This window comes from Argopecten irradians, chromosome 2 (assembly GCF_041381155.1).
Source record: "Argopecten irradians isolate NY chromosome 2, Ai_NY, whole genome shotgun sequence".
Classification (NCBI taxonomy): Eukaryota; Metazoa; Mollusca; class Bivalvia; order Pectinida; family Pectinidae; genus Argopecten; species Argopecten irradians.
Window position 1 is genome coordinate 7,857,268 of NC_091135.1, and position 20,678 is coordinate 7,877,945.

At 34.5% G+C, this 20,678-nt stretch overlaps 2 protein-coding genes and 1 long non-coding RNA gene across 3 annotated transcripts in view; 2 read left to right on the forward strand and 1 right to left on the reverse strand.

Moving 5' to 3' along the window:
* LOC138314329 (ubiquitin carboxyl-terminal hydrolase MINDY-3-like) overlaps positions 1-20,678 on the forward strand; it is a 350,037-nt gene that overhangs the window by 248,198 nt on the left and 81,161 nt on the right. The window lies entirely within an intron of this gene.
* LOC138316411 (uncharacterized) lies at positions 1,815-19,340 on the reverse strand. The gene is given in 13 exon segments (XM_069258107.1): positions 1,815-2,449; positions 2,727-2,889; positions 3,406-3,510; positions 3,971-4,138; positions 4,589-4,735; positions 5,431-5,572; positions 5,944-7,931; positions 8,062-8,100; positions 8,102-8,188; positions 10,125-10,159; positions 10,162-10,202; positions 14,642-14,678; positions 19,252-19,340. Coding segments are annotated over 13 exon segments (3,645 nt in total). The 5' UTR covers positions 19,310-19,340.
* On the forward strand, positions 11,074-12,587 carry LOC138314323 (uncharacterized). Its single transcript, XR_011207357.1, has 2 exons — positions 11,074-11,563; positions 12,343-12,587. It is a non-coding gene; the product is annotated as an uncharacterized lncRNA (long non-coding RNA).

Consider the following 20,678-nt stretch of genomic DNA (forward strand, 5'->3'; position numbering starts at 1 on the left):
AAAACAGTTGGTATATAATTATTCAAGGGGGTGCATTGTATTTATTCAGTTATTGTAGAATTCTACGCACGTGTCATATTTATTTTAACACTGCTTTCAGTAGAAAGTATTTATATTTTATTTTACAATGAAGTTTTATAATCTTGCCACATCGCTTTTCATGCATAATGTTAAGTTTACAAATAAGTATCTCGGACAAAAATTAGATTTACAGATATAGGGAATCTCATGTAAGTGACTAGTAAATGTAAAATCAAAATATGAAAATATTTATAGATGTTATGTAGTAATTTCAAACAACAGAATCAAAATCCTTTCAAGCTTAAACAAAAGGAGAGAGACCCTGACTTTTGTGCAGAAGAAAACTGCATGTACATGGTTGTTTCTATGACTATTACATTATGATTATATTGTACTTTTAAGTATAGACAATTATTTTTGTGGGTCATTATTGTTGTTTCATTTTTTTAAAGAAATCAAAATTTCATTATTGATATGTAACTGTATAAGAGGTTATTAATGTCATCTTAATCATTTCATAGTTTAGATCTTAAGCTTTGCAACAACAATGGGCTCAAAAAATATACATACAGTCAAACCTATTTATAAAGACCCCTCAAGGGATTAAGAAAACAATTGTCTTTACATACAAATCTAAATGTGTTGAAATGACCATTTGGGACCTTGAGAGAAAGTGGTCGTATTAAGCAGATGGTCTTTATACAGAGGTGGCTGTTAAGGCAGGTTTTGAACTATCGGTTTTAATTTAAAGAAGATACAGTGCAAATTTTGAAAAAGAATTCCTCTCCTGTACAGTTTTGTATTTATTTTTTGCATAATTTGTTTCTTTCTGTGCAATGTTTGTATATTTATGATAACGAAATCTCAAGATGTTTTTATCATAAATCGTTACTATTCTTCTATATTTTGTTATTTTTCTGAATTTTCCTAAAACTATTAAACACTTTCACTGAAATCATTGTCTTTGTTATCTTTTTTCTATCTGTTTATAAAACTCTGGCTTAGTGTGCTGCTGCATCTCTTCATCAATAGAAATACATCTATAACCGTAGAAACTTGACAATTCTTTCCTGATATTTTTAACCCTATGAATGCTTCAATTTATTGTTACAACAGTTACTGTATACTGTAATCCAACTTCTTTTCATGTGCAATAAGAAACTGTGAAAATAAACCTCCATAAAACTGTTTGTTAAGTAGAAATCTTGATCACAAAATTCATTTGTCCTAAAAATGTGAAATTAATTTGCCGCGAAAATAAGTTGATTTGCAGTATTCTTATTGAATTGATAAGTGTTGAATGGACAGAAAAGATATTTCAAATGCCTTGTAGTCAGGTTGAGATAAAGTATCAAATCATGCTTGTGTATGTAATATTCTGTCAGCACCTCTTTTGCACCTACATGTATAGGTGGTTAAAGTGAAGATATTTGACCAATAGCTCTCAACTTCTGAATTGCAATCCAGTACCGATGGGGCAGTTGCCGGATTCTTGCTATAAGTTTATGTTTTCTTCTTCTCCATTATAACTGCCTCCAGTAACTAATATGGCCAAGAGCGAAGGTAAAGCATACCAAATAAACAAATTGTTTACTTGTGTATAAATCTATAATAATGTACATGAATGTTAATAACTGAAAAACTGACTTTATTTAATTACAATTAACTTTCTAAGTTTGCTGTGCTTTCATTACCGGGTTATCCAGATGGATTTAGAGGAATGAAGAGGAAAGCTTAAACACTGACTTTTACAAACTAAAAACAAGATTCTAAATAAAATATTCATTTATTCATCAGAGTATCACATCCCCAAATTTTCCAGAGTGATATTGTGTTGTGTTTGGATTTTGGCCTGAATCTGTGGCCTGGTCCACTCCAGTTACAATGTAGGAGTCACACATCAGGACTGTCGACACAAAGTCACAAGCCGTTTCTATGCCGGCCATCTTGGACCTGTAGTCGTCATATATCACAGAAGTACCTTCATCAGATGTAAACAATTGTATATTTTGAATGTCTCTTTCATTGGTGATGGCATTGTCAATAGAAATATGACCATGATCTTTGAGCGGAGAATATTCAGGTCCTTTGGCTGCTGAATCTATGTAACTTTGACATTTCACAGGAGGAACCATGTGACCTTGATTTTGGACACAACATAAACCTATATGACCTTGGCCTTTGACTGAAGGTGGGTCTGTGTGACCTTGACCTTTGTCTGGAGGAGAATATGTGAGACCTTGCCCTTTGCCTGAAGGTGGGTCTGTGTGACCTTGACCTTTGTCTGGAAGAGAATATGTGTGACCTTGCCCTTTCGCTGTATGACCTTGACCTGTGTTTAGACAGACGGTGGTGTAGTAATCATGTAAGACTACTGCCATATCTTGTAGAACATGAGGTACATAAGTGTTGTCTTCATTTGCAGAACCTGAAAGCAAATGCAACATCAAAACCATGGAAAGGAAGGATGTATTATAGTTTCAGATAGACAATTTTCATATTCTTTTTGCAATAATGACAATTGGCCTGGATCAAATAGCCAGAGGTCAAAATGTCTTTTTTTATCATTATGAAAGGTGTTCAGCAGGGTGAAGCCATTCGTCCTTCCATTTTGAACTAATCAAGACGTCACATGCACGTTTGTTTTAAAAAAAATTATTAATTTGCTAGATCTGAAAAAAAATTCTTTGTTGTCAACTACTTACCAGAATTTGTTAGAAGAGCCTCACTAATGAGCTGTTCTGTTCTCCCCCCTCCAGGAAGAACATATCCCGAGCAGAGAAGAGATGACAGGATATTAGCAGATCGCCAGAAATCTTGTTCTAGGAGGTCGCCTCCCCCAGTGGTGGGGTGACTGATCACACAAGTCTGAAAGGGAACAATAATAAACAATATATTAAGTTCTATTTATATTATTTAAGTGTCAATCATCGTGTCAAACTCCTCTCGCCAGTAAATTTTAATGAACAGAAGGTTGTTTTAAGCACTGATAAACAATAGAACCATTTGATTTTGGTCCTTAAGAATGTTTGTAGGCTATGCAAAACGTACCTGCGCACAATACGCGCACGCATAAGGCCAAAAATAATATAAAAGTTGGGATTTTGATCTCGGACTCCCGTTCCGGCCATTATTTTAGAGTAAAAGACACTAAAAAAAAGAAAAAAAATCCCCCCGACCTACCCACCCTACTTTTTTTGCCCATGTAACCCTAAACAGACATACATTATTTTGGGTCTAAATACGGTGTACTCTTATTCTTAGATAAAATTTGTCTTACCTGATGAAAGAGAGCCAAAAAGATTTGTTTTAATACAACTTTATCCTAACTTTTTTCAAATGAATACAAAGATAGTTAAAGTTAAGTCTTTTGTACATATTTACCTGGACAGGTGTGTTGTGACACATGACCTTCACAAAGTTTGTCCGGTATCCCATCATCCACTTCTCTGTATATGTATCCATGGAAACAGTGGTACAAACGTTGGTCTGTGGACAGGAGAAGTTTTCATTATAATGAGAAATTAGAGGATGGCCACATCGGTCGCATGTACTCTTATGTTTGCAAGTTGGTAAAATATGTCATTTGATCTAGAGCATTTCAACAGTTCACTCATTATGGTGATTATATCAAAAGTAGTTTTCAGCTACATGAAATGCAAACACACTTGTCAGTATTTAGTAGGACTGTCAACATGTCATTTTTGGGCAAAGTTAATTTCACCACACAAAGTATCGAGACAGTGTCTGTGGTCAATGCAAAGATACGGTACACGTTTTCATTTAAACACATATTTTATAAATACATGTATGGGTGCAACCTTTAGCATAAAATAATAATGATAGAAGAAATATGTGTCGCTGAACACCATTTGTGTATGAAGTATGGATTTCCCTCTCACTTCAATTTCATGTTGACAGTATATTTTAAGGTTCAGATATCGCTTACCTTATCAACGTCAGTAAGATAGGTGGTCATGCTGGTGATGGAGGCTGTACACATCACATGCAATGCCTTATATGGAACATTCTCTATGGCGATGACCCCAAATGTTTCACACATGACCTTGACCTCCTCACAGATTGAACCTCGGACAAGCAGACACATTATGGAAAACTGAAACATTTTTAGAGATATGATGTTTCTATAAATCCGAATTCTTATATGAAATAGTAAAATTTATTTTCTTGTTGAAATGTTGCATGAAATTTGTTTATTTTTTCAGTTCATAATTAAGATAGCAAATAGAATGTCTTTATCCATCTTCGCTTGTGGAGTGTAACATAATCAGAAGCCTTGGCTAGCGAAGATGGTCTTTATCATGCTAAGCAGTTACTTGTAGGATACCAGGTTAATACCAAAGCCTTTAATTTTCAACATTAATTTCTCAATTTTTAATTTTCTAAGTTTTCCCCTCCACTTCAACTCTCTTGATATCAATTGAAATTTATCAAAAATAAGAAACATCAATCTAAGCCTTAAGCTACAAGATAAAGCAGAGTTGCACCATGGTAATTCTGTCTTTAGTTGCTTTCTCACTATGGACATATTTTTTAAGACAATCACCTTTGTCAGTATATTCCTCACACTTTCTATCCAGCTATCTTTATGGGCTATCCTGTAGACACCTTGAGCAGTCATTGTTTTCTGAGTGTCCAGTGGTCGTTTGTATCCAATGTGATGATAGTTTGATTTTATATCACCATTTACCATCTACAATGATTAAAATCAATTTAGTATAAAATCACAAATATCGTATTCGACCTAACAAGCACCTTACCCCCGTTTTGAAGCCCTATTTTCACTTAAACCTCAAAGAAAAGGCATGTCAAAAATATGACAACCAACAGCTTTTTTATTTGATTTCTTTTGCAAACTAATTTATGGCTTACTTAGTGCAAGATATTGCAAAAGGGTAGTCTACATTTGGTCTTATTAAGTGTCCCCCTTATTTTCTTAAATTGTTTTAGTGCCCTTGACACATTGGGTTGAATAAATCTACCATCTGCGAATCATTTCAATTCCAATTGAAAATACTTTGAAGAAAATGTGGAGTAAAGACAAATTTAAATTACAAGACAATTCAGCAAAGTTTCTAAATGTAGGTAAAATATTTTAGAAAGACACAGGCTGGAAGAAAACAGAAATAACAGAATTAAGAGGATATAAAAAGCTTCATCAATAAGATTAAAAGAAAAGGAGAATTTTTCATAAAACTACCTGTCTGGGGTAGGTATACCATATTTGACCCAATAAGCGCTCCTTTTTGAGGACTAAAGTTTACTACCTTACTTTAACTTTAAATTTAGTCCTATTAATTTTATATATATAAACACCCCATCAGCTTAATTTTTAACTGCCTTGAGCGTTAATTGGATCGAATATGGTATGTTATTTTAAATCCTTACAATAGTATTGAGTTGTCTGCCCCTGTACTGGTAAATGAGTGGTACGTTGGTCACATCTGTTGATATGACGACTCCAGACACTAGTTGAGGTGAAGCTATGGGACCTAGGCTTACACAGCAGTACAGCAGATCCAATGAAAGTCTTCAAAAAATCAAAGAAAACAGATGTTAAAGACCCTTCTTGACAAGCCAACATTGTAAAGAAGGTGACAGTCTCCATACATGCACTTTTTCCAGCTCATTGCAGGTACCGGCTACTTTCATTTCTTATCATTCATCAAGACAAGCTTAAATTATGCTATAAATAAAAAAACAACATTTCATTAACTTCCCATCATTAGTACATCATTTTTTTAACAAGATCTTAGAATTTGCTTATTGGTAACCATACTCTTTAAAAGCACATTATTAGCTAAAAACAATGACATTTGTTGGATCTAACCTCTGTGAATATTCTTCGAAAAGGGAACTGAGAAATATCGTCCCCACATCTAAAATGATATACAGTATTACCTGGCCTGACTTGTATCCTGACATCCCTCAGTCCTCCACTGTGACTTAGCTGCCTCTATCAGGATGTCCATCATCTCCTCATCATTATGACTGACACTCCTGGCCACACCCCTTAGCCCCGCCCACCAGTCAATCTCTCTGTTGATACTGGTATCGGTTGAAACACCGAAGTCTGCCCCATTTGGTTTTGTTTGTTTACAGGTTCTAATTTCCTCATTGTTCTGACTTGATATTGAATCTATATTAGCTTTCTCAGCCACTGAACTTTGCCTTGGTTTTGTTAGCAAATCTAGTGTCTTACTGTTAACCTCTGAACTCTGAGAATGTTGTGAGTGTATGCCTAGCTCTTGATTCTTGAACTCCGAACTCTGACCTGTTCGCTTGACCTCTGAATCTGTGTGTAATTGCATAGTTAGTCCCTGGTTATCTACCCCTGACAGCTGACATGTCAAAGCTGTTGCATCTTTTCCTTCTCCAAGCCTCTGACCTTGAGAATCTATCTCAGTATTGACACCGAGTCCCCCGACCTCAACACTTATGTCTGTATCACTGTCTGTCTTCTGTCCTATCTCCCTGAAGTGACGACTCTGAAGCACTGCTCTGGAAACCTTCTTTGACTTTGCCGTTTGAAGTAAGAAATCTATCTTGCTCCTTAAACCTTCCTCATGGCCTGTTTCTGGTGTCTTTGAATCAAGGTCATTTAGTGTATCTCTAGATGGCAGATTCACTTCTCTATGATTTTCCAAACTTTCTTTTTCATCTTGTGACTGAGTCTGCTGACAATTACTTTGGTTTTCCAGACGTTGACCTTGCAATTTCACAGATTGACCTTGAAAGTCTTTGTTGCTAGGAGAAGTGGTACTTGAAGACAAAGCTTCCTGATTTGTACTTAGTTTTCCAAGTTTAAGAAAATCAACAGTTGATTCAACAGATTTGAAATGTCGACTGGAATTATACACCATTTTATGTCCCTGTGTTTTAGTCTTTTGCTGTAATATGTTCTGTAATTTCATTTCAAGAGAACTTGCTGGATCTTGGTTACCACTGGATTTTTCATTATTCTCAGACCGATATGCATTTCCTTGACCTTGACCTTTGATATGCTGACCTTCTGCATGTCGACCTTCACAGAAGTTCCCAGCATCAGTTTTATTGTCATCACATTTCAAATTGAAACAGGAATCAAAGTCATCCTCTTGTTCCTCAGACAAGCTTTCTTGCCCTGAATGACCTTGATTCAGTATAAGTTGACTGGAGAGATTAGTCTTCATTTTTGAAACATCAACCAGCTTTGTAATAGATCTTTCTGAATAATCATTCACTTGTAGTCTTGACTTTTCACTAACACTACATGCAGATTTTCCAAGGTCAATACTTTTTAATACAGGAATATCATCAAAACAATCATCAAAATCCGAATCATCTGACTGATCCTCCGATTTCAATGAGACACCTAAACTTTCCATGAAGTCACTTTTTGTTTTTTTCTCAAAATAACTTTTATGACCTTGAACATTGGTAGGGTTAACATTTGCATGACCTGGATTGATGGGGTCATCCTGAAAGAACCAATCTAAACCCTCCTCAAAATCTGAGCTGTTCTCTTTCAGGTTCAACTGAATCATGTTGTCAACATATGATGGAATGGCTGAAGAGGACCCTGAGCTTGTACCCAAATCTTTTGCTGTTGCATATTGTATCTGATTCACTTCTGAATCAGCGGGTGACTGCCATGACTCCTGCTCTTCTTTGGTCTCTGTGGTATCGTCTGTACTTAGGAGAAACCCTGAAGAGGACCCTGTTGTCATACTGCATGGTAACTGTTCCTCTGTTGTCCGTCTGCTCTTGTCTGGTGGCTTGAGTTTCTCATGACATTCATCACATGACTGTATGATATCAGAAAGAGGCAGCTTGACCTCTTCAATGACCTTTTGACACTGTTTGACCCCTTCTTGCATGGCAGACACAATGTCACTCACTGGAATATTCTGGAAAAGAGGGCAATACATTAAATCTCATATAAAAACTAACCTTAAAGTAATTTCACAATAAAATCTATAAAATAATCATTTCTATAATTCTTTTTTGTAAAGAAATGGGAAAAAATTAATGATTTACATTTTGTCGTTGAACTGTTGCCATCTTCATTAGCGATCCCTATCAGAAAGAGCAGTGTCTTTACTCCGTTACCATGGCGTTTGTGGAATGACTGACAGGTGGTGACAAGGTACTGGCCCACTGGATGCTGTGATAAATAAAATGGCTTTCTGAATCAGTCATGCCTGCAGAACATTTATACTGATACATTCATCTATTTAAGATAAAAGTAATCCAGATTATAACATGTTAAGCTAAAAGAATACTGCTGATATATTTGAATATAACCTTTAGAAGTATATAGGGCTTATAAACATATCATTATTTATACCAGATTTTATATAAACCAGTTCATAAATATATACAGTGGAACTCAGTTAATACGAACTTGAAGGGACCAAGATAAAACTTTGAGTTATCCGAGTGTTCGAATTAAGCGAGTTCTCAAGTCTACTGACAATCTCTTTACTTAGTGTATATATATAGATCTACTAGTTCCATGTCTTTTTCATATTATTAGAGTTTGTAGAGTTTCCCGAATTCAAATTTTCTGAGTTTTTTAAACAAAGATAAAGAAGGTATTTGGCAAGGACCGGCAAAGTACTTCGTATTAAAGCCGGTTGTCGAATTATCTGAGTTCGTATCAACCAGGCTCAACTGTATGCATCAATTAACAAAGTACTGCCATTACCAGTAAACATCAAACTTGTGTTATAAAGTAGTCAAAGAACACTCAATTTAAAGACAATACATGTATATATAGTCATGAAAATATTTAATGTAACAGACTTGATTAGTATTAAAAATCTCACTACCTCACATTTACTCCACATACATATATAACACACAGTGATATCAAAACCTGGTATAAAATTTGTCCAATAACACAACTGTGTTGATATATTTAGATTGTTTTACTTTATATAGTTATGGTTATTTAAAACCTCGCGGCATATTCATCCAAACCCCAGTGTAATTTATCCTTCTCATCTACATTCTTGAGTCTATCATATATATTATCATATTACTAGTAACCCAAAAGGTGAAAGTTCAGTAAGAGAATACTTGAGAGATACCTGAACTACTCTCTGTAGGTAATTGTTTGATATACGTACTGGGTAGTAAGTGGTATTGATTAACTTGTTACATGTAGTCCAGAGTATAAGTCGCAGTTACCCTTTTCTGATTTTGTCAGTAATTGTCCATATAATGTATTCTGCATTTGCATATTATAGAGTATCTGCCCTTATGGGTAGGTATTGATTGTGACGTCATGTGTTTTGCGACTGTAATCTCATACTTTTCAGAGAAAATGACGTGAATTGCCCTCACAAAATAAGAATGTCACAATGGATACCTACCCACAAGGGAGCTAACTCAATAATAATATGCAAAGATGGAACAAGCTGAATTGGAGTATAAAAGGGGCCAATTATATATACTGATAGTATTCAAAATGTATCATGAATACAAAGGAACTCTGTGACCCACTAAGTAATCACAAGTACATGTATTATGTAAACAGTATATAAATAGATTAAGTTTCCTAAACTTCAATTGTCATTGAACCAACAAAATCCAGTTAATGTTACTCACTTTAAATTTTTGAATGTTGATCAACTGATGAGAAATATACAGTTAATGTCGTTGAAATAAATGTATTTGTTCATTAAATATAATTAACTGCTAAATATAAGTGGAAATCCATAGCAAAAAGGTTTCTGACTACATAATCTCAGACTTATATTTGGATTTACATGTTCTTGGAAACTTTTACAAACTTACAGCAGCTAACATGATCAAAGTTTACAGATAAGTAGAATGGTTTTACTAATTAATCATTATTCATAGTAACGAATTCAACATGTGTACATATTTGTGACTATACATGTATACTGTATTATCATTGGATCATGTAAATAAACTGCCATATCCTATATTATGTTTTAATTGTGCCCCGCTAATTCTACATCTAAAAACAATGATGAACAATCTCATCTATTTATTAAATGTGACCTGCCAAACCAACCTGGGCTCTGGTCACAGGACCATACAATATCAACTAGAGAGTACCAGTATGTTACCTCCACATCCAGATTCTGTAGTACCAGCAAGGCGACCTTAAGTAGAGTTCTTTGTCTCCATCCACTACACACTTCAATCTGAAATCAAATTACAAAAAATTGAAAATGTTCATTCTGCAGTTTCAAAGAATAGCTAACAGTTCAAAAATTAAAAAGGCGTCATTTTCAAAAACTGAAATGGCTTTTAATCTTTAAAATGCAATTACAAAATAAGTTTGGTAATTTTGTAGAGTCGCAACATTTATAATCTTACCATTAACGCTAACCTCGACATCACTTCAAAAATTAAATATTAATTCCATAATGTGGGTTGTCTTATGTTTCCAAATGTCGTCCTAAGTACCAAATAGTTGTTTATTACCACTGCACCAGGCGACTAAATAGCAAATGGACTTACATGAATATCATTACATAAATCTTCAATGGATTCTTGTATTTGTTTGGTGTTGTAATTTGACTAATTTCATTCTAGATTACAGATCTATAGATTTTCTGACATTATAAGGCGAAAAAAAATATGTTTGTTTAGGGTTACATTGGCAAAAAAATAGGTCGGTCGGGAGGATTTTTTTTAGTGTTTTTCAGTCTAAAATGATGGCAGGAACCGGAGTCTGAGATCGAAATCCCAACTTCTTAATATTTTTTCGTAAAAAGTGAAAAAAAAAGTTAGGGTCGGGGGTTAAAAATTAGGGTCGGTTGAGTAACCCTAAACAGACATTTTTTTTGGCCTAATTTATAAAGCTGTATTGATGATACGTACATCATTTAATACTCTAAGACCTATATTCAGTATATAATTGAAACATGAATTCTGTTCAATTTGCATAAAAGCTTTACAGTTACAGGGACATTATAATTGATAGTTTTAATTAAAAGATTTTTTCTTTTTCTTTTTCTAAATTATAAAGTTATGAAGTTTTTTTCTGATAGTTTTTTCCAATGCTTCATTCACATTTTTAAAGCGAATAGTCGGGCAAGTGACTGTAAAATCGGTAAAAATGGTATTAATATATCCGGTATAATTTCTTATGAATTAGAAAAATAAAACTTTCCGTCAAAATCGCTGTACATGCGAAGAAAATAATAATATCTATGGGAATCCTAAAAGTCCTCCCGGACGGCTAAGAGTGCAGTTCAATCTTAACGCATGCGCAACACCCACCACTCTCCGTAGTAAACAAAACATGGCTACCGTAGTTTTGAACCAAAATGTTTCCGCCAAAACAACCAACTGACTCACCTAAAATGCGAAAGGAAAGGCAATGGAGCAGCGACAATCCCAACAACTGACTCGGTAAACATTACGACGCATGGAGAGTGTTAATACAACTTGTTATAGTGAAGAGAACAGTTCAAACGAGCACGCGGCTCCGGACCGCTACTGTAACAGTTACGTACCTAGGCCTACTACGTACCCGGTACTCCCTGCTCAGCTGATTGTGAGTGAGTCTTCGTATTTTGATCATTATGTAAATAGTCCCTAGCAGTATTTTTTCATAAATGAGTGGTCACATATGGTCACATGTTTCATACCTGTTCCCCAATCGCGTAAAACGTAACCCTGGGGTAAATAGCGGTTCTTTAGTGGGGCCTCTTTAGGGGTAATGAATGCCCTGTATGCTACCGGTCAATTCATACAGTTCTGATGTATATATTTATAGATTTTTAATTTGTAAATTTTTGTTCTGTACATGTTCTGGTAGTGTTATACACATACATTGTATATAGGATTTACATTGTAGGTTAATTGGTAAAATTGTATTGTATATGTTCTGATATACACATATACATATGTACATGTACTGTAGGTTTTAGCTTGTTCTTTAGATATATTTGGAGGACACATACAATATTATTTCTGGTCATAATAATAAATAGTGTTTGTATATTTATTACAACTGTACCTGGTTCATGTGTATATGACAAACTTGTTGAAACTTACAGAGTTGAAATGTACTGCAGCCATGTATCATTTATAATTATTCTGAATTTTTGTTGGAACTATAGATAATGAATTTTGTATCTTTTTTGAAACAATATTTGATTCTATCAAATGCATCAGTGACACATTCACAACTTATAAAATGTTTTCTCTAAAATAAAAAAAAAAAACCTGTAGAATGAACCTACATTTATTCATTTATATATATTTGAAATTGATCATTTCAATTTTTGTCATATTCAACAGATATAAAAAATTGCTGGTTCTTTTTTTCAGGCACCATGCATGCATAGTGACATGAATACAGAAAGTTCATCCCTTGGACCTGTATACAAGTGTATGTATACATATACATACAATTAGCATCATATGAAGACTGAAGAATGTTGATTTGAGTGCTCTTGAAAGTAAACTTTACCAATATGGACCTAGAAGATCATGAACAGAACATTTAAACAGTATTAATTTATTAAATGTTCCTTTCAACTGTAATCATTAAATAAAATTATGATGCAATACTTTTTCATTGTTTAACTTTGTAGAAATATTTGTTTATATTAGTCCTCTAGATCCAGTGATTATAATTCTTGCATCCATATGCCTGCCCATTTGTTTGTCAGGGCTTGTGAGATAGCTTTTCAATTACTTTTAAAATATAAGGATTTTTTTTTACATATAGCAATATAGATTACATTGTCTTAGGATTTCTAATTCTACTTTACAAGAGAGTAGACTCAACATATAAATAAAACCATAAAACTAGCAAGTTATCTGAAATGTTAAAAATCTTTTTGTCTGAACCAAATTTCACATTTATTGTCTATGTGTAACTTGTACATAGACCATTTATGTATCAATACTGTAGTAACAGTGATTACAAACACATAGACTAAAATGTAGTATGTAGTACTATGTACATCTGTCTTTGATTTGAGTTCTAAACAAAAAAGTGGTACCTATTGGGAAGTTGTGACTTGGGCGGAGGGTGAAATACAGAAGAAATAGCTACACATGGAAAAAAGAAAGATATACAGTACCATATGGATTCAAAGTTGCTCCAAAATCAATGAGACTAAATAACCAAAAAAAAGCCATGTAAACCCCAAATATGCAATGACCAGATCAATGATAAAGCACCCTTCCACTTCCAGTTATCTGTAGCTATTTCTTCTATATTTCAACCCCCCCACTCAAGTTACAACTTCCCAACCTCATGATTCTTCTGTCTTTTAGCCCCCCACCCCCACCCCCCAACACACACATACCTGATTGATTGTCATGTTATTTCAGGTTCCTATTCAGGTATTATTCCTAAAAACCTAAAAGGGTATACACACTGTGTACTCTCAAAGGAGGGGAACCACTTCATTCAAAAATGGAATTTACAATTTCATCTTAATTTTGAAATTTTCAATTTAATTATTAATTACTGGACTATTAAAACAGTATAGAACCCCTCGGCTACAGACAAAGTACTGTGGTACACATTTCTCTTAATTAATTACTTTTCTTCAACTCAATCATCTTTTTCTCCAGAGCACAAAAAAGAACAGGAAACAACAGAAAAGGAAAGTAACATACATGTAGGCCTATATGTTTTCTGAAAATATATATGATGTGTTAATTCTCACAGCATAGGCCTACATGAATGTGAAGAATTAAATATTATCAATGTTTGAGAGAATTTCCTAGTTGTAATTCTATAGCAGCTACATGGAATGTACGTTTACATATATACATTGTACGATACATATACATCATAAAAGTTTCTTTCCTTCCAGCTGGACATTCATGTCATCTCTCTCCAGAACTCAAATATTTTTTAAAAAAAAAAAAAAAAAAAACAACCAGAGACATAGATAATTTAATTAAATCTCTGCAAAAAACTACACGAATAATTGAACACATATATTGTACTTGTAAAATATCTATGTATGAGCTAATTTATTTTCACATCTTTGACAGCTACATGCATGGACGTTCTATGGAACGTTTTCGTGTGGTTTTTAAATGGGAAATTATGTTACGATTATTTGTATTTAACCTTCATGATTCGGTTGATGTAAAATACGACGAATGCTATGCTGCAATAATTGCCCCTTGCCGGGGCCCCATCTCTGCATCGGCCGAATATTTGTGTCGATTTCCATGTACAAGATGCTTTTATCGAAAAATGATTACAAAGCATTGTCATTAATGTAAGAATACTTCATTTGCATCAAATGTATCATCTCAAAACAACAATTTGCATACCGCATTTAGTGGTTTATCACACGAAACGAAACCGACACGACTGAGAAACACATGTCCATGTTGACATTTCCACGCAGCCTCGTTTTCAAAGAGTTTGGAGAATTTATATTTAGAACTGTGCTAAATTTAAACGGGGCTTCCCCAAAATTTCAATGGTCAAAACTGGACACCGTAAGCAGAACTTGACCATCATTATGGTATACAATGACTTTTGGAAGGCCAAAGAACGCATTTAGACTGGTTTCCTTTGCCCGACTATTCACTTTAAAGGTTTCACTTGAATGCATAAATAAAACTGTCATACAAGTATATGGTAACTTACCTATGTCTAACTCCAAGGGATGATTTGAACATGGAGGCTACAATGCAAGAAAGTAAACGATGACATTCCTTTATAATAAAACATACCATATTCGACCAAATAAGCGCCCAGGGCGCTTGAAAAATTGATAAAAATAAAAAGGTGCTAATAAGTCAAAATTATTGCAAATTTATACCGTTTTATGTAGTTTTGGTCCTTATTTATGCCTGAGCAATTGAAATTGAGGCCTCAAAAAGGGGGGGGGGGGGGGGGGGGCGCTTATTGGGTCGAATCCAGTAATATACATCTATTAAGAGTTTAGATGATCTACAGTGCTATAAATACCATGTTTAATTGCTTAAATTGCTCTTTAATGTTACAATTGTATTTTATATACTAATTTAAAAATTTTGTTTGACTTTTAGTTATGATAAAATTTAGTAGTTAGGGGACTAAAAATTTAGCTGCAGTGATGTAGCTCTGAACGATGGACAGATTATTTCAGATAAGAACAGAGTGAAGGCAGGGTTATATTTGTTCCAGAAAAAACTATGTACAATAACTGCCACCATGAATATCCACAGCCAATTGGGGACTTTTGTGTGTCATTTTTGTTGAAAAGGGGCTGCTCTCATCTTATTGACAGCACTTTTTATAGGTGTGTAGTGTGACTTTGAAAAAAAATTTATCACTCTTCCCAACATTTTTATAAAGATGTGCTAGAAATGTGATTTTTTAGCCACCAACAGCTATGTGGGGTAGTTGCTGTTGTAGCAGTAAAGATATCACCTTCTGACTGGCTTTTCTACTACTCAAAGGTTCCTCTATGAAGGTGTGGGAAACAAATTAGGTACAGACTGGATTACCTACCTTTGTACCAATTCTCTCTGCTAGACTGCGCTAAATAAATACTATATTGCATTTTCGGATCGAAGCCTAGCGGGAAGTAGAAAAAACTATGGCAGGCAATCCAGTCTAAATTAGAATAAATACTGGTGATAAAGATTGCTCAAGCTAAGGTCAGAGGAGATAGTGACACACAAGTACTTACTAGTCGCATTCTCTAGTACTTCATTATGTAATTTGCAATCATTATTTATGGTAGATTTGCTTTTAGTGATTTGATACTACATCATTTACTGGCATTAAAATTCATCTGCCATTTGTCTTCCCGAGCTTGGAGGTTGTCAAGTTCAAATTGTAGTGCCTTGCAGAATCGACGATGTCATTGATATATACCAAAAAGAGTAAAGGACCGATGACCGTCCCTTGGGGTACCCCTGATAGTACTGGAGCCTTTTCTGATTTTTTTCGTTTTAAGAAGACTAGTTGGATTTGTGATTGCAGGAATGGTCTTATCCAGGAGAGTGTGCAGATTCTAATGTCATAGGCTGAAGTTTTAACAAAAGCCTTTTCGTAAGGGACTTTGTTAAAGGCTTTTGAGAAGTCTTAAAGTGCAATGTCTGTTTGGGTTTTAGGGATCTTTCCACCCTTCACACCTATATTACTACTGTGTATCTCGGGCTAGAGTTTTACCTGTGTTCTATTTTTAACTGCATAGTAAGCAATAGAGGCAATTTTGTTTGTGACTTTTACAAACATTTAGATAATGAAATTTGTTTTCATTTGAGTTATAATATGGAAAGTTATATTACTGATGTTGCCATGTAAATATTATGACGCCCTCTTTTGATAAATATGTTTAAAACAACTCTATCCGTTTTCATTTCACAGAATCCTCAATTTGCGTAACAAAATTATCCCTCAAATACAGGACTGATTCTCAAATGCAGGGCTATCCTGCATGTATATATAGAAGTGTCTCCAACTTGTTCAGTACAGTTTACATCAATATGGACCCAACAGTGTCCATATAGACAGATCATTTTTAGATGTTTTGATAAAAAATTGGGACAAATTGAATAAAAACAAGATTGAAGTAAATTGAACTTATCTATTCCATTTGGATTATTTCAAATTTTTCTAACTATTGATATCCAGTGCATGTCAATGAAACATATTTTATTGTTAATCTCATTGAAAAATGTAGACAATATAAAAGTAATGATGTTATAGAGAGCGCAGCGAACGGCCAAACTTCAAAATGAAAACATTAGTGAAAGATAAAGTAAACCTCCCAATTTATTCTTGTCTGAATCTAACAATTACATTTTGTCCTGAATCTTAGCTTAAAAGCCGTTTCATGTGAGCAGTTGCTTCGGAATTTTCCGCCTGGCAACGGAGAATGACGCTGAGATATATTTTGTAGCCTCAGTCACATATTTTTGCAGAAAGTGAAAGTAGAAGAATCCTGTGTTCAATATTGTTTTTCTTGTTATAAACTCAATGCCAGTAATTCAGCACAGCTATGATTCTAATAACTAACAAGGACATTGTCATTGAAATCCCCCGCCAATGGAGAGCTAAATCAATTAATGCATTAATTTTACATGCTAGTAAGAGTATAGGGAAAGTATTTTAAAACCCAACTGCAATTGAAGAATATATACAAAAACATATTTATGTTTTTTTTAACAAAGTGAAACCAACTTTTAAAAACATTTGCTTCTTTGAAAAATACCAGAATTGATCTTAGCTTTAACAAAGTTCAACAGCTAACAGTGCGATTTTTGATTTGTTTTAAACAGCGACGAGTTACATAGGAATTAAGTGAATGTTCATAGTAATTGAGTTTGATATATCTGAGTTTTAGTTTTACTGCATGCATATTAAATAACAAGAGGCCCAGAGGGCCTGTATCGCTCACCTGGTTTGTAATGCCAAGTAATGTTCTGAATACAGGTTCACTGTTTCTTTTCTGAAGGAATTTTAATATTTACCTCTAATTCCCCTATTGGGCCCCCACCCCTCCTGCCCCCAGCGGGTCAGAGGCAAAATTTATACAAGTTCTGTTCCCCTTCTCCCAAGGATGTTTGTGGCCAAATTTGGTTACAATCCATGCAAAACTCTAGGACAAGTAGCGATTTATAGGATTTACCTCTATTTCTCCTATTTGGCCCAGCCCATCTTGTCCCTGGGGGGTCAGAGCAAAAATTTATACAAGTTTCTGTTCACCTTACCATACATGCCATATTTTTCTAGGGGTGGAGAGGGAGATTGATAACCATTTAAAGGGATTTTGGTCTCAAAAGAGGGAGGTATACCGCGACATATATGAATAAATTAAATATCTGCTTTTTTATGATGAAATTCTGCATTCATATTGAATTTTACTGAAATAAAGGAATGTGTGGTTTTGCAAAAGTAGTCACATCCCTATATACACCCAGTTCTGGAGCAGTTTTATTGTTCGAAATATTAGACTGGGCTTTTTAATAATCTTTCACAATAACGGATAATTAACTTTGATAAAGTTCTAAATTTACAAGCACTAAATTAAAAAAAAACAGAATCGTTACAGTAGTATTCAAAATGTAATTTAATCTGAGAGAGAAAAAAGTAAATTTCTTTTTTATTTTATTTATTTAAATTCAGTTACTACTGATAATTTTTTATTATTATATATTTTTTATCTAAAAATTAATTCACACAGAAATTCTAAAAAAATAATACTTTTTCCATTTCTAAAAACGTGGTTATTAGGAAATCCGGAAATTCTATAAAATCCGGATCATCTATTACAATTACCCAAAATGGCGGCCATTACGATTGCAAAGTTTGTGACATCCATCAAATACAGATAGGCCTATTTTAACATTAAAAACGTGAGTAAATCATTCACAGTTGTAAGCAGTATTTGTTTTGTTGTAATGCTCACTAGCTGTAGTCATAAAAAATTATTGAAAGGCCAGCTGATTGTTTTCTAGGAGGCCGATCGGCTGCTTGACTTCAGTTTACGTAATACACAGACGTGAGTGAAAGTGACACCACAAGCCAAGGTGGAAATAGCCCAAGGCTGCTAATTAGGGCCACTTAGGTGTTGGTCAGTGGGTCAGGGAGTGGTTACTCTCGTGCTAAAATTAACCTAGCATTGTACACAAATGTGGCAACGAAAATAAAACGGAGGGGTTTAAAGAAATCGGGAATTTAGACTCTCCTGCCGGGAGACAATAAAAGGCTTTAAAAATACGGGAGGTTTTGTCTCACGCGGGAGGTATGGCATGTATGCCTTACCCAAAGAATGTTTTTGACCAAATTTGGTTACAATCCATGCAGAACTCTAGGACAAGTAGCGATTTATAGAATTAACTCTATTTCCCCAATTGGGCCCCGCCCCTCCTGCCCCCGGGGGGTCAGAGCTAAAATTTATACAAGTTCTGTTCCCCTTCCCCCAAGGATATTATTGGCCAAATTTGGTTACAATCCATGCAGAACGCTAGGACAAGTAGCGATTTATAGGATTTACCTCTATTTCTTCTATTGGGCCCCGCCCCTCTTGTCCCTGGCGCGTCAGAGCCAAAATTTATACAAGTTCTGTTTCCCTTCCCCCAAGAATGTTTTTGACCAAATTTGGTTACAATCCATGCAGAACTCTAGGACAAGTAGCGATTTATAGAATTAACTCTATTTCCCCAATTGGGCCCCGTCCCTCCTGCCCCCGGGGGGTTCAGAGCCAAAATTTATACAAGTTATACTATATTACTACTGTGTATCTCGGGCTAGAGTTTTACCTAGACAAATGGTAGCTTCTGGTCCACTCGTCATTTTCCGAAAACTAGACATCATCATTCGAGAGCACACGTTTTCCGTTGCGGCCGCAAACAAATGAATCTCACTGAAACGCATGCTTGAATTTTTCACCAGATCGACGTATCACATTCAAACGTTTTATTGACTAAGCTGTATATTAGAAGAAAACCAAGGCCGTTTTCGATTATCGGTTCGCGTTGAACCTAGTTGTTCGTTTATTAATTAAAGACGGACCTGGTGATTTTATAGTGTTTTCAAACGAGCCTTGACAAGGCCCTCACAGGCCTGTATCATAAACTGCAGATCCGTCAGGATTTATACTTGAAATAATGACTTTAACCAACGGTCGAACCGGTTGTTCGAAAACGGCCCAACAGTCGCGTTAATAATTCCGGACTTAGTATTTTGATATTGAATATTATGATAAAAAAATCTAATAAAACTAGTTTAACTAAACATTTAATGAAACAATGGTGTTTTTGAATTAAAAAGGTGACTTTATATCACATTTGTTTTTAGATAATGCAAAGATTTAGATAGTATACAACATTGTACAATGTTGTTAGAATATTTTATTTGGTGGCCGCCACTTAGATGACCAGATGCCGTTTTGTGAAGATTTGCTAGAATTGTAGCCGGTGGGGGAGATTGTTCTCGGAGAGCTTTCCATCCTATACATTTACCGTACGTGTATATATCCTAGAGGTTTCACTTTTCGCGCACCTAATAATAAATAGGGATTAAAAAAAAAAACAGAAATAAAAAAAAAGTCAAAGTAATCAAGATCCACATACATGTACATTTATCCAATGCTGATGATCAAATTAAGGCATTTTAAGCTCTCTCATTATCCTATATTCATACCTACAATGTAGCTGATGACAAAAACGAGAGGAATAATACATGTATAAATACATGTACATGTATGTAACCGGAAAGAAATTTCTACGGCGATTTACAAATAAATTATGCCATATACCAGTAAAATTATCATTTTATTCTGTTGGTATAATTCATGAAAAATAGATTAATTCTTGTAGATGTGGAAAACATATTAATAGCCGTTTTTTTACCATTTTCCTACATTTGTTTTTAATGAAATGGCAAATAAAAGTTGATTCTGCATTTATTTTGAATGTAAGACACTTCGTGGTTTGGATAAAAGAAAAAAAATATATATGATGTTGAAAAATATTAATTTTGAGTAATTCTAATGAATTTTACAAATGGCAAAAATAATTCCATTAATGACAGGGATTGGGTACAAGTTATTACAATTTAACAAAGACCCGGCCTATCCCCAAATACAATTTAATGTACAACAAAGTGAATACATACATATACGTGTGATTTAGAGTTAGAAATAAATGATTTTTTTTTTTCGTAAAACCTGCTACTGGACCTAATA